At 29.0% G+C, this 15581-nt stretch overlaps 2 protein-coding genes across 2 annotated transcripts in view; one reads left to right on the top strand and one right to left on the bottom strand.

Moving 5' to 3' along the window:
- LOC107454692 (putative ATP-dependent RNA helicase DHX35) overlaps positions 1 to 2000 on the bottom strand; it is a 55664-nt gene extending 53664 nt beyond the window's left edge. Inside the window, exons 1-2 of the mRNA XM_043052518.3 lie at positions 1782 to 2000; positions 1 to 125 (exon numbers count right to left, since the gene is read on the bottom strand). Coding sequence (XP_042908452.3) covers positions 1 to 125; positions 1782 to 1812 — 156 coding nt within the window. The 5' untranslated portion in view covers positions 1813 to 2000. The remainder of the gene's footprint in view (positions 126 to 1781) is intronic.
- Positions 2001 to 2108: 108 nt separating this feature from the next.
- Positions 2109 to 15581, top strand: part of p130CAS (Serine_rich_CAS and FAT-like_CAS_C domain-containing protein p130CAS) — a 61407-nt gene continuing 47934 nt past the window's right edge. Inside the window, exons 1-2 of the mRNA XM_016071973.4 lie at positions 2109 to 2294; positions 10917 to 11005. Coding sequence (XP_015927459.1) covers positions 10982 to 11005 — 24 coding nt within the window. The 5' untranslated portion in view covers positions 2109 to 2294; positions 10917 to 10981. The remainder of the gene's footprint in view (positions 2295 to 10916; positions 11006 to 15581) is intronic.

Here is a 15581-nt window from a genome sequence, read left to right as displayed (position 1 = left end):
TTTATGAATTGGAAGTCTTTGTCTTTGTTGATCAACAGACAGATGAAAATCATGATTATAGAAAGCAGGTTGGTCTGTTTCATTGATATCCTTTCGTTCTTGAACAATCTCTGATGAAATAGTGCCTGAAAGACATTGTTAACAATAAACAGAAATCCATTACAAAATAAATAAATAAAAATAATTTCATCAAATGATAATAAGCAGGGGTTTGTCGAGGGCAAATTTACCACCGTTTAGCCGTACCTTCACAAATTCAACTTGAGGGAAAACGGTAGATACTTTTAGAAACACAAAATACTTCTAGAAAAGCAAGTTCTAAGATTCTCCTCCCCACCTCCCAAAAATTTCGTTTTTGTATCCCCGTAAGAAACGAAAATGTTTTGTTTAATTCTGCATATACGAATAGGTAGCACATGCTTGGTCAGATAGTGCGGTATGCTAAGTCTAACCGGTCCCTTACAGCATATTATAGAGAGTTCTTTTTTTTTTGCAGAGCTTTTTTTTAAAAATTAAATGCCTTCCCTCTGTAAATTTACAGGAAGTTAAAATTCGAACATATTCTAAACATTCGAAAATTGTTCTAAATTTATTTTAACAGACCTTTATTTTTTTTTCTCTGTGACTTTTTTTTTTCGATATGACCTCGTGGGAAATGTTCTCATAATGAAAATAACTTTCAGTGTAAGTACTATTAAATGCATGTTTTTAAAAAAATTTGCGTTGAAATTTTACAATGGACAATGATTTTTAAATTTGCATACAATTTTAAGCTCAAAATTTTGCTATAGCAAAATTATTTTTGAATATATTTGGAAAAACATATAAAAACAAAGATAAAAAAACACTCACACAAGGATTTTAAAAAAAAAAAATTTAAAAAGAAAAGGCTCAAATATTGCAATGAGAAATTTTTTTTAATATTACAAAACAAAACACTGACAAATTATCTAACTAAGTTTTACCATCATAACAATTTAAATCTCATAAATCATGATGTGATGACATTTGGTATCTCCGGATTAAAATGAATATAAATGTCACTAAGATAAATTGTATGAAAAAATTGTATGTATTGTATGAACAATCACAAATTTGACTTCAATGAAAAAACCGATAGTAACTGAAATTAAACCTGTGTCGTTAGATGTGTTTTCAAAAAGTGAACTGAAACACAAACATATGCTTTTTTCTTCGATTATATTTACATAAAATTTTAATTATTTGCAATGTAAAAAGAAATCCTTTAATTTTTCCCCACTAAAACAAATAAACTATTTTTGTTGACAAATATAAACTAATTTAGATTAGTTTTGAAATTTACATCAAGGAAATATTTATTCACTGGTAGAATTAAAAAGATTTTAATGTCAGTCTGCAAGTCAAAATAATCCGATCAGTTTTAGCAGCCGATCATTGGCTTGCGAGGGACAGAAAAACTTCTCTGAAAAGGGACAAACTCTTGGGGTATAACTAGCAGTCTCAATTTTTTTAATTACATTATAAGAAATTAGTTGCAATTTTAAGCAAGCCCTTTGGCACCTTTACATTTGTAGCAAGCACGAACAGGTATTAATACGGAAATAGCATCGTTGTAATAAGAACTGTAATATCCTAGTAATTCATGTTTCCAATTACTATCCACTTATAAAATTAAAATAAATATTAAATGATATGGAATCTTGTCACTCAAAATACTTAAATGCCTACATTATAAAACCTGAAATGGTAAAATAAAATAGATCAGTACAGTTTTTGTCTTCCTTTTATTGAAAGTGTACCTGGTTTTAGAAATTGCAATTTGTTATTCATTTTGACAAATTGTAACTCAAAAATCTGTCAAACGAACATTTCGTAAGAAAACATGAAAAAGTAACTATTGCATTTATTTATAAATTAATATCTGGAGAATAAATCAATATAAAAACAATTATTAAATCATTTATAAATTTCCATAGTTCAAGTTCGGTACCAGTTGTTTTGCACTGTATAACATTTTCAATATATTATGCTAAATAACATTTGTAGCTTATAGCTTACAAGCTTCATTCTAGCCTCGTCACTGAGTAGCTTTAGGGATTTTTTTTAACCTATCAGAGAATTCAGGCGAAGAGATTTTTCCCTTTTAATATTTTCCTCCCAACCAAACCCACTTGATAATGGATAATTTGTGATGCTGAATGGAATTGATTCATCATTAATAGGCTAGTGTTTATTTGTTAAGTGGGATGTGTTATTGTTTGTGAGAGAGATTTCTAAATGGAATATCCTCGTTGGCGATATACTATTAATAGGTAAATAATTAATCTTTTTACCTTTGATGTTTTCATTTTTTATAAAGCATCAATAATGTGTGAAGCAGCTCATATTTTTATGATTTGTAGATATAATTGATATATACTGCTTCTGCAAAATATTACATATTTTACTTGCAGCTTCTCTTTTTTCTCAAAGAAGTATATAATTTCTAGAGATGATTTTCTTACAGTTAATTAGGAGTTTTCTTTTTTAAGTGATCTTAAATTGTTTATCCGATGGATTGTCGGAGTTTAGTCTATACTTATATTGAATTTCACTTTACTTGTCAAAATATGTTATTAAAGACAGATGTGATCAAAATATTTTAAGAAGAAGTTTGTTTGATATTAATAATTTACTCAATACGATCAATTTATTTAATGTGTTTCTTTTCGTCATGTGATTAAGCTAAATATAAAGTTTTTTTTTTTAGCAATTCCTCATTATTTGATGGTCTAAATGTATATAAAATTTAAATCTATGCACCCTTGCTTTTCTTAATAGTTTTCGCTTGTGGGGGGGGGGAGAATACATCTGATGTTAATCAAATAAATATAGGTATTTTCTTGTTATAACTTCTGTACATTTCTTTACTTTATCTTTATTACTTTTTTAACTAACAGTTATATAGCATTTAATTAATTAGATTTATAGATACATTGTAAATAGTTAAATGCATGTTGAATATAAATTCACAATTTTGTAGAATGATCTGATTTAGGATATGTAAACAGAGGTATATTATTATACAAGTTTTAGATGTGATGTGTGATTATAGATAGATGTAAAATACCTTTGGATAATTTCCTGGGTAAATACAGAAAATACCTCAGTATTTATCAATTTTATTTAAAATTTAATGGTTATTTTTTTATCTGTACAAAATTATATATATTTTACACACAATTAATTTTTACTTATATTGTCAATAATTAATTTGTCATTTACTATGAAGAAAAATTTATTCAATTGAACGTATGAATTATTGAAATTTTTATTTTTTATCCATCTTTGAATTTAATTTCTTATCATAACTTCCAATATTTGTGATTTTAAAAGTAACATCTAAACAAGGTGAATTTTGCGAGAAATATGTTTTTTAAATGCAAAAAATAATTATAAGTTTATGTAATTTATTTTTAAAAGTTTATCAATCAAAACTTTTCCTGAACATGAATAGTGCATAATTCTTTATGTGATACTTATCTAATTGTAATGTGATGATATCTTATGAATAATAATAATGTCCACTGCATTAAATTGGCTGTAAAAATTTCTTAGTTTTTATTTCATTATTATTAATGGATTAAGAAATATGGCATAATGTTAGTGGGGAAATTTCCGTATTGTGATCTGTGGCAGAATAATAGCTAAATCTTGGCAACTTCTGGACAGCGGCTCGCAAGAAACTAAAAAAAAAAACTTCTCAGAAAGGGATCAACTCAAAGGGTATAACTCATAGCCACCCCCTAGCAAACCTCTACATTTTTTTTTTACTTTCTCCCTTTTAAAATAATTTGGCGCATTGACGATTGTAGCTGGTGTGGCAGATCGCGATACGGAAATATCCCCCATATTAGTATGTTTTCAAAGGGGCATAAAATATATGCTAGCTTGAGTGTTTCATTTTTGTAGTTCTAAGTTTAGATGTGATTGGGAAGCTTCTTTTCCTATAAGAAAAATCTTTCCCTATGAGAAAAAACTACTTTTTTACCTTTTTTAAAATTAAACAGCTCTAAGCAATAATTTATATGTTTCGTTTCGTACATTAAATAAATAAAATATATATTTAGTTTTATCATTCTATTCATAAGCAGAATTTTAATAATGAATGAAAAAAAAGAGTATTTATTAAATTTTTTGTTAGTTAAATATATAACATTGATAGTTTTCAATTGGACAAAAAAATTCATAAATTAAATGTTATAAATCTCAGTCTAATTAGTCCACATAAATTGAAAATTCATATAACAAAATCATGCAAATAAATAGCAATTAAAATAAATTTATTTTGCATTAAATATCTTTCTCACCTAATTGGTATGAGTTTAGAATAAGACTTGATAGTTTTATCATTAATAATGTTTTTTTCTTCCTTTTTTTATATAGATAATTAGAGAAATAAAATCAAACTAAAATATAATCAACTAAAGTCAAATTTATATGTATTGTCAAAACTTTTCTCCAGACTTGTGTTGTCAAAACTTATCTCCAGAAATTCATAAAATGTTTCATATTACTGATTACAAGATGTATTTTTAAGCAAATCACAAGATTATTTTAATTTAAAGAAATATTTAATCGAAATTTAATATGCTAAATTTAATTAAAAACATGGAACAATTTTAGAACGGCACAGCAACTAGGAACAATATATTGATACTCAATATATAACTGGGCATTCTATATAAAAGCATATCAATATATGCTTTTTATATAGAATAGAAAACAGTAAATAACACTTTAAAAGTTAAGGCTACATTGAGTATACCTTTTGTTTAAATGCCTGTACTGTCTTGTATTTTGAAGATGAAGCAGCGTTAACTCATAGTTTGAAGAATAGCTCAATAATATAAAAACTACATTAAATAATTTATTACTTCTTTTGACTAAAATGTAATTTTGAAATTTCTCAAGTATGACTGACTTTTAAAAATGAAATAATTTTTATTATTTTTGATAAAATAGATTCAATACAGAAAAATAAAAACTGTTTAGACAAAATATCTTTTAAACTAATTATATTTTCTTAAAAAAAGACATATTTGGTTTAAACGAAATAGTTTGGCGAATAAATTTCTTTTAAAATTTAAATGTTAAGTTTATAGTTTTAGTTTATTACTAATATTAAACTTATAAACTCTATATAAAGGGGGGGGGGAAACAGTTGAAAACTTAGTTTTAACAAATTCTAAACATATTCTCTCTGCTAATTTAGAATCTCTTCTATTTAATCCAGTTTATCCCATTGCATTGGGAAAATTATTTCTTCTTGAAAAATGTGCAACCTAGAACTTAAATAAATTAATATAGTTCCTACTTTATTATATTACAAAATGCAAACCTTTTTACATTACTTTTTTAATGCAACAATGTAGCTTCTCCTCTTTGCATTGATAGTTTTTTTAAATATTTTTTTTCAGAAACTGATATATTTTAAGTTTAAAGTTTATTTTTGAAAAGTAAAAATAGTTATGTTTTTCTCAGAACTATCACCAAGACAAATCATATTTTTATGATTTAAAAATAACAAAAAAAATATAAAAACCATGATTTTGGGTATTTATCCAAGGCAGGGATTAATACCTGATCCTCATCTAAAGGTGTGGTACATATTTCATACAGACACTTCACATTCATATTTGTCTACCTATTCCTTAATCCTGTGAAAGTATGAAATCAAACAATGCGGAATTAAGCAATTCATGTGCCAATATTTACTATTGAAAAACTTCTTAGCTCAATTTTTTTTAAGCATTTACTAATTGTCAATACTTAGGTAAATAAGTTTAAACTGTTATAGTATGCAGAGGGGCCTATGGCAAATTCCTTGGTGAGATGCCCTTGAAATACAGGGCTATCGCAATTGAAAAGAGAAAATTAAAGATCTATTTAAATATTAAAATAATATTCTGAAAATATGTATGAATAAAAATCTAAATCCATATTTTAAATCAATTTTTTATGCGAATTCAAGAGAAAATAATTCGATTGAAAACAGATGTTTTTAAATCATATTCCCTATTGTATTTTATTGTGTTGAAACTTAAATATTAAATTTGTTTGTCAAATCTTAAAAAATATGAGGAAATTTTATGATTTTAAATTATCAATTATTTTCTGTCTTAGGTTTTTCTGAGAGGTACCTATTTTATGAAAATTTAGACATAATTTGTGAAAATTAAAAATTATATTAAAAAATCAACACAAAAAATATGGATTTATCGTTTATTACGGGATACGAAAATTAAATTTTAAGAAAAAGTATTTTGTGAAATTTCCTAAAGTTAAATTTGTGAAGGTACCACTAAACTATAGTAAATTTGGCCTAGACAGACCTCTGATTTTAAATATTTAATAATAGTTAAACATTTATTCAATATTATTTTAAATTTAACAATATTTTTAAGCTATGTTTTATTGATATTAATAGACTCTTAAAAATATCTAATTTTCCTTCATATTTATAGATGTGTAAATGAAATATTTAAATATAATACAACAATATAGAAAGAAATTTAAAAGCAATAAGACATTGGTATTTTTGTTTAATATAGCAGAGAATCTCAATGAGTATTACAAAAATTTATATAATTATATTTTAATACATTTTTTAATATTTGAAAAATAATTAATGTTTTTAATAATTATTTACTAACATTAATTATTATTTTAATAATGTTTTAATAAATTTTTTATACAAGCTAAATGTTTACTTTTTTTCTAAAATTTAAGGTTATAGACACTTGAAGACATTTAAACCTGTTCATAAAACAGATTAAGATGTCCAAAATCTTTCCCTAATTATTTAAATACATGGATTATGCTATGGCATAAAATGCATAAATACAAAAATTTGATAATTATTGATAAAAACTCTTAATTTTGAATATCATTTTTAATAACCCATATATATGAGTAATCATCTGATGTGCAATATCAACTAATTTGTAGTAATATTGATGCATGTTTACGTATTAAGAAACGAGACTCATAAATGTTTGAGGAGTTCAGCTGTGACACATTGAACTAGAAGTTGATATTTTTTATTTATTTATATTCAGTCATTCATTATCAAAAAGTTAATGGAAAAAACTTCCCCCCCCCCATTAACCACATCCTGTAAAAGCTGATAAATGTTACTCAGAGTTTTGTCATAAACCTTGAATAAATCAACTCCAGTTTATAAATAGTTCAGGATGAGTAGGTTTTTCCACTAATTGTTGGGTATTACAAGTTCTATCTGCTCCTTTCTTGTTTTTATCTTATATAGTTTTACATATTTATTTATTGAACTCTTTATATAACTATATTTTATGAACTCATATAAAATCCTTTTTTATGATTTTCTGAGGCAAATGGCATGTTTATTTGCTAGAATGTATTTAATTATTTAAGACAAACTTTGCAAAAAATAAAGTATGAATTTTTAAATATTTTTTGTTGACTGGAACTGTATGCACTACTCAAATCTAAAATTGTTCTGGTTAAAAATAGGGCTTGAATTTGTTTAACATTTCCATATCACTCTGTTATGGAAATGTTTGATAAAACATTTTCCATAACAGAGTCCTTGTTTAATAGTTTTCTACTCAGGATTGTACAACTACACATAAACTGCCAAAGTTTCTGAAGGAGTTTTAAATGATAAATTGCAGGAATTATTCTACCAGCTCGCAGTTGATCTTACCTTTCGAATTGTAAAAAAAATTTGTTTACAAGTTTTTTGTTTTTACTTTTCTTACCTTCTTAGGAGGGACTCTTATTGCATGTTTTTTCACAATTTTCTCCGCAACATTGATATGAAACTAGTTCTTTTATCATAATTTTGTAAAGTGTTGAAAATTTTTTGAATTTTATTGATTTTTATGTTTTTAAATTAAGAACTTTAAACAATGGACAAAAAAAAATTATTACTGTACAGATCCTAATTATGTTTTTTTTTTTTTTTTGAAAGTGATTAAAAATATTTATTGAGTGCTTAAATAGTTAAATAGATGCTTATTTTATGTTGAAAAATCTGACTACGCACCCTGATAGAGAAAACATGAAAAATAATAATATAAAGATCAACGAAAAGTGGAGAAGAAAGCTTTACAAAATAAAATATTTTTGTAAAAAAAATTTAGGAAAGAAAAAAAAAAGCATTAAAGCTGGAAAACAAAATAATGAAAAGATATAATCTCATCATCAGCTCACACCATTATATCCGCGAGAAGCAGTGTTTTTTAATATTGAATTAATATAACCATGGCAAAATATACCAATACAATAGTGTTAGGACCACCAAAAAAAAAAATTAAACGAAAACAGGATATATTAAGTAAAAAATATTCAAATTAAATTGCAAGAAAAGTACAGAATAAAATACAAAAAGAAATCTATAAAGCGAGTAGCGAATTCAAATGAATTTACACATTCCAGAATCTTTCAAGAATGGTTTAAAATATTTTCATAATAAAATAAGTTTGCCAGATTACAAATTATGAAATTAGAAGCGTGAATCTTGTGAATGCCATGTTCTTTCTGCAGTACTGAACCAAGGATTTCTTAGTTACCATTAATTGACTCGAAAATAGATGTGCGCAAGGTAATAATATTATAATTTGAAGTTTATAATTTATAAGGTTGATATTTAGCTATGTACAATATTTTATATGTACAATATTTTAGGTATATTTATTAGGTTGATATGTACAATATTTTAGAAAATTATTAATATTTATATATATAAAAAAAAGAAATACAAGATTTGCCCACTTTTCACAGATTTCTAGCTATGGATTTTGCCCATGGTAAAGATATAAATTTAGTTAACAAAGAAATTAGTGATAATAACATACAATTAATTCAATGATTTTTTCTATAATATATTTTGGGTATCCATTGTTTTGTTCTTTTAATACTTCTCCTTTTTGCGAATCTAATCATGTGAGCTGATGACGGTATCTTTTCATTATTCCAGCTTTTTAATATTTTTTTATTTTAATAATTTTTCTTCTCTCTAGGAATAAAAATGAGCAGCGCGCTTACTCGCAGGAAAGGGCACTTATACATTTTAAAATTGATATTTACTGTAGAAAATTGTGTAAAACTAAGTTACTTATTATGAATAAAAAATTAAATTTGAAATAATAATTTAAATCATGTATCGTCCGCAGGACATATTGTTTATTTGAAATATTATGTAATATTTTCCTCTTTATGTTGGTTGTTTTTGAAGTGAATGAATAATGTGATTTGTATTGCCTCTGTAATATGTAATGCATTGCTAATCCCGAGGTGGGGAACCATTTACCTTGAGAGACCGTCCCGCAGTGGACTGATCATAAAGACACGGTTCCCAGTAGAACAACGAAGTCAAGCATCACTGGTTGCAGTGAGTAAGCGGGTGGGTGACCACTTTGATCAGCATGCATAGTGCCCTCGTTAAACTGTTCTACCTTAAAGTACTCGACTTGCTACCGAAGCGGGGGTGCTACCCCTTCTGTAGAGCCCATTGTGCAACTCTAGTGTGAAGTTAGTAAAGTACCCACCTACCTTGAAAGACCACGTTTAAATTAAATAAAGGCAAATAAAGAGCTAAATAAAGGAAAAACTTAATATACCTGTAAATGCAATATTTGTGAAATTATTGATTTTATATAGATTTATTACTTTATTGAATTATATAAAAATTATGTAAAAAAAAACATTAAGTCATTTATTAAAATAAAAATTAACACTATGAAATATTTTTTTATCCACAGAAGGCTATTAACTTATTATAATGTTATTATTAAATAATTTTTAATGTATTTTTCAATGAATTCACCTTCTAAATTATAAAATTTATGAGTCAAATAGTGTTTATTTGCCAAGCATTTTGTAAAACACATTTATTTATTTGCCAAACACATTTTGCCAAAGTAATCAAAACTGCAATACACAATCAACATATAATTTCACAGAAATAAGGAAGTAATTCTATTCATTAAATGTTCTGTTTCCTTATTATTTTTCTTGTCTTAAAATTTGACAATGTGGAAAAAAATCACTATTGAAAATTATCTTTAAGAAAGTGTATATTTACTAAAAAGGCGATAACACCATGTATTAGTTAAACAATAACTAGATTTTCACAATGGCTAAACTGCCAATATGAGAAGAGACTGTTAAAAGCATGCACAGGTTCTACAAATCACCAGCTCCACAACATAGACGGGAATGCTGAGGAATGCTAGGCAGATAAAGAAAAATTAGGTACTGTCTGTCTCTCAGAACAGCCACCGTCACTGCTCGTTGTGGATGTCGGTTGTTACAGCAATAGGGTTGGTGTATTTTAAGTAGGGGTGACTCATAGCTATAAAATCAGAACAAAACATAAGGATGAATGTTGGACAGCTGAAAACTACCCCAGAATGGCAATAATTTCAGACTAGGGAAGACTACTATAGTTTGTCTGTTGTAAGAACTCCCCCGCCACAAAGTTTAAGGCCGTCTGCTGCTATAGAAACAAGAATAGTGCCTTTCAGGGAAGGTATTAGCTTCTCTTCACTCTAGGGCTAACACAAAGACAGGAGAGAAAGAATCCCTTTCTCTCGCCGACCCCACACCCCTACTTGAAATAGTTATACCTTGTTACCATAGTCACCGCCACGGATTCAGACGAATGACTAAGGGAGTTCTTACTTTAGACAAACTATAGAACTACAACCACTGCAGCATTTTAAATTTATGTTACTCTCACTGGATGGCAACAGGTCTATCAATTTTCAAATTATTGTAATCTATATTATTAGATATTTATACAAAAGCTAGCACAAGGTTCCTCACCTCTGAGCTATGCTATTTTTTTGCTTTTCCTATATTCCTTCTTTCTGCAAAATTGTTTACATTTTTTTTTTTTTTAATTTTAGATAATGCCTTCGAATAATGCCATAGATCCTTAAATTTAGGACATTGACTAAATGGATTTTTGATCATGTTTAATTCAACAAGAGCATGTGTAAGTTATGTTATACTATTATAAGTTTCATTATTGTTTTATCAACTGCATTAATGTTTAGGTTTGTTAATACCTATTTTACTACAGAGGTGCCAATTATTACGATTTCATATTTAAGATTAGGGTCTTAAGATTAACTCTTTGAACAAAGCTAACCGCAAAGTAAATATTCATTTCAATAAATTGTTCAGTTAAATAATTTTGAGAATTCTGGTGTTTTTTTTTTTTTTTTTTTTTTAAATTCCTGTCCCTCTAAGAGTTAAGTAATAAGAATTACGTTTTTAAATAATTACCATAATAGTCTGTAAGTTTCCCTCCCTTCCTTTAACTACCAAGAGTTATGAAATTTTGTTCTTTACTACTAATCTAAGAAATTTTTTTCTACTCTTTAAATAATTCTAAAAACAATAAATTTTTAAAAAAATGATAGAAGGGGAAAAAATGAATAAAAGTAGAGAAATCTCATCTAACCCCTTCCAACAAGTTATTCTGAAACTTAAAAATATAACTAAAATCTGAAATGCAAATGCTGCAAGCAAAATTTTTTGGTGGCTTAAATGCAGGATGATAGAAAAGCAATACGGGTTGGTTCTAATTTAACAAAACACTCGAACATTGATTTAAGTATAATCAATTGAATTTTATAATCAAATATAAAGAGTTTCAGTATTGCATAATTCTTAATTTATATTTATTTAATTGGGTTATTTTTTGTATACTTATTAGTAAATTCATACATAATTTTATTTGTGTTGCATACCTATATATAATTAGGTGGTATATACACCTTAAAATTACACTAATTTAGATTCTGTAATCGCTAACTTAGTATACACTGCTGGCCATTAAAATTGCTACACCAGGAAGGAATTCAAATAACAGAATGATATATATTGGACACATACATTATAGTTGGAAGAACAAGTGATTAAATTTTCAGGATATTTGGATGTATAGATCCTGAGGAATCAGTACTCAGAGCAGCTTCCCCTGGCAGCAACAACAGCATTTATTCCTCTGGGCATCGAGTCGAACAGAGATTGGATAGCATGGACGGGTACAGCATTCCATGCAGCTTCAACATTATGCCACAATTCATCGACCGTTGTAATTGACGAGTGGTGGCGTGCCAGTCGTTCGACAACCATTGACCAGACGTTTTCAATTTTGTTAGTGATCAGGAGAATGTGCTGACCAGGGCAACAGGCGAACATGTTCTGTGTCAAGGAATGTCAGGACAGTGCGGGCAACATGCGGTCCAGCATTGAAATATTGTTGATCCCTGACTAGTTTCATGGGATCATCTCTCCATAGAATTTTTTTGAAAATTCCGATCTTTACTATGAATCTCTACTTGTCGATATATTTTTTGCAAATCACATGCTATCGCGATATTGTAACATCTAAACCTTAGAAGAGGAGCGGAAAGATCGTCTTGTACTTTTGGACCGTTCATTAGCGTATCATTCGGTGATAAACCTGTTGTAGTTTTTGCAATGGCGTTGTAAATAACCCTCAATTTTGTGGTTGGACGGACTAGAATCATTAATTACGTGATGCTGCGGGATAAAATAGTGCTCATTTTATGCTGCATCTTTCTAGACTAAAAAGCAGTTTAAAAGCGGAGGCTTTTGAATTGCCGAAATTCTCCATAGTAGGTTTAAACGGGAGTCTGGCGGAATACCTTACGCATAACATTTTCCACGAAATGTGTTCGACAAAAGCTTTGTTAGAGGTTGTGTTGTTCCTGTTAAAGAAATATTCTAACTAACTCATCAGTACTAACACTAAAATTATTGAACTGTTAGTGCATTCAAAAATAGTTGCTCCGGAAATCTTAGTTTAGAGCATACTGCGAAAGGGAGATTTTCGTAGCGTTTTATTACTTTAATTAATGTCAAGAATACATTTACTACACCCAGTGACGTAGTTTTAATGCAAGTTCGAGGGGGTTTTCGATTACCTCCTTCCAACAGATATATTCTAAACGTTTTAATAGGCCGGGATATCCTGGTTGGTAGGAGGCTGGACTCACGTTTGTGAGAACGGGAATTCGAATCCAGCTGGCCGAAGACTCTCCGTGTAATAAGCGGTGACTGGTGCTCGTTAAATCTGTCGGGTCACAAAGTCCTCCATGTTCCCATAGCAAATCAATGCCTCTGGTGGTATTGAGCTGAAGAAGGATCTTTATCTGGCCCTATAAACGGATGTAACGTATGAGTGTGGAAAAAGTCGAATTCTTAGCCATAGATGGCACCACTGGAAAACGAGAATAATCGCACCCCTTCTGCCTTAATGGCCGACAACAACAACAATGAATGCTTAAATTACAAAAAATGGATTACGAAAAATTGCGTATATCTAAATCCATACAGTAGTTCATTACTTACCGTACAATAGTTCATTAATCAAGTGATATAGGGTTGTTCGGAAAGTAATTTTGTTTTCCCGACAGAGGATTTAATAGTATTTTTTCGAACGCAGCTTCACACTTAAGCAGAATTATCATTATATTTTTTGAGAGCTGATATAGAAAGGCTTGTGTGTGAAAAAGTTCAATTAATTCTACGCAGCAGTTTTTGGGTGGTGCCCTTTTAAATATGAAAAGCAATAAACAGAATTTTCGTCATATTTCGCTTTTTTACTATAGAAAAGGTAACAATGTTGTTCATGCCAGAAAGAAATTTACCGATGCGTAAGAGTAAGATGTGTTGACTGTACGCCAGTGCCAGAATTGATTTGCAAAATTTTGATCCGGCAATTTTGATGTCGAAGATGCACCACATTCTGGAAGGCCCGCTAAAGCTGATAAAGACACGATAAAGGTATTAGTTGATGCAAATCGGCGAATAGCAGCACGTGAGATCGGTGAGAGGTTCAATTTATTGAATTCAACTGTTAATGATCACTTGAAAGGCTTGGGTTTAACCTCGAAGCTCGATATATGGGTTCTCCATGTTCTCACGGAGAGAAATTTGTGTCGTCGCGTTGACGTCAGTGATTCGCTTCTCAAACGTCATGAAAATGATCCATTTTTGAAGCGCGTCATTACTGGGGACGAAAAATGGGTTGTCTATAACAATGTCCAACTCAAGAGATCATGTAACAAAAAAGATGAACCGGCTCAAAGCATTTCGAAAGCCAATATCCATCAAAAAAAGGTGATGCTGTTTAGTTGGTGAGATTTTAAAGGTATAGTTTTTTTTTTTTTTAGTTTTTTCCGGATAACACAACACTTAATTCGGAAGTCTACTGTCGTTAGCTGGACAAACTGAATGATGCTCTTGAACCGAAAAGGCCAGAATTAATCAAAAGAAAAGGTATAGTGTTCCACCAAGATAGTGCAAGACCTCATGCAAGTTTGGTCACTCGCCAAAAGCTTATACAGCTTGAATGGGATACACTGCCACACCCACCATATTCTCCAAATCTGGCGCCTTCCGATTATTATTTGTTCCGGTCACTACAAAATTTTTTGGACTGCGAAGCCCTTACTTCAAATGAAGAGGTCAAAAATCACCTAGATCAGTTTTTTGCCTGCAATGACCGAACTTTTATGAGCGGGGAATCATGCTACTACCAGAAAGATGGCAAAAGGTGTTGGACCAGAATGACCAATAAATAATTTAATGAAATATTTATTCATTACACGAAAATTGTCTTTCATTTCCCTCCAAAAAACGAAATTACTTTCCGAACAACCCAATATATATAATTTAGGAAGGGGTTTTGTCTCCCTATGTTTACACCGTATAGAATATCAATATCCCCCGATTTCCAAAAATATATGAGTCAGCTTGTACTAGATCTTAATATTTTCTAGACAAATCAATTGGCATGGAAGAGTTCGATATTTTTCCGCAAATTTTATCGATTACATAAGTGGACTTAAATTATTACTAAAATGAGGCTAAAATAATAAATCATGTTGCCCTTCACTCGAAGTATTATGACTTCCTAAACAAGAAATTGATATTTGAATATTTGAGCGGGATTTAATTTTAATTTTCTGACACATTCGCGTGAAATAAAGTTTTTCTCTGATCCAGAGTTTAAAAGGATTCGACAGTCAATTCATTCGTTTTGAGAATTTATAACCTTCACTATAGCTGTGCATTTAGGAACGGAATAATTCTTTTGATTTATATTATCCCAATCACTATTCGAATAGTTCGCACAAACTGTAGACGAAACTTCATTATTAGGCGCGGCTGATGACGTCATTAATTGCTGTTTATCTCCGGGAATAAATTCTAGTGCACTTTAAGAGGGAAAAAAAGGGTTTCGGTTTCTCATCTCTATGCAAAGGGCTGAGATGTCTGCGATTACGCTTAAAACAGGCGTTAGATGATTTATATATTTTTTTTTATAGTGATAATTCCTGATAAACAGTTATAACAAACATTATTATTATTAACGAAAGCAATCTTTTGCTGAACGGGTAAATTACAAAATTTCTAACACTTCGAAATGTTTTTATATTATTTTTACAATAAACACACATAGAAAGCGAAACAAAAGAATTAACTTTAGCACTAATAATTTTTTTAAATTTACTGGACAAACTTTTGCTGTT

The sequence above is a fragment of the Parasteatoda tepidariorum genome, chromosome 1 (assembly GCF_982258835.1).
Source record: "Parasteatoda tepidariorum strain Cologne lab strain chromosome 1, Ptep-v5.0, whole genome shotgun sequence".
NCBI lineage: Eukaryota > Metazoa > Arthropoda > Arachnida > Araneae > Theridiidae > Parasteatoda > Parasteatoda tepidariorum.
This window is presented reverse-complemented; position numbering and strand designations above follow the sequence as displayed.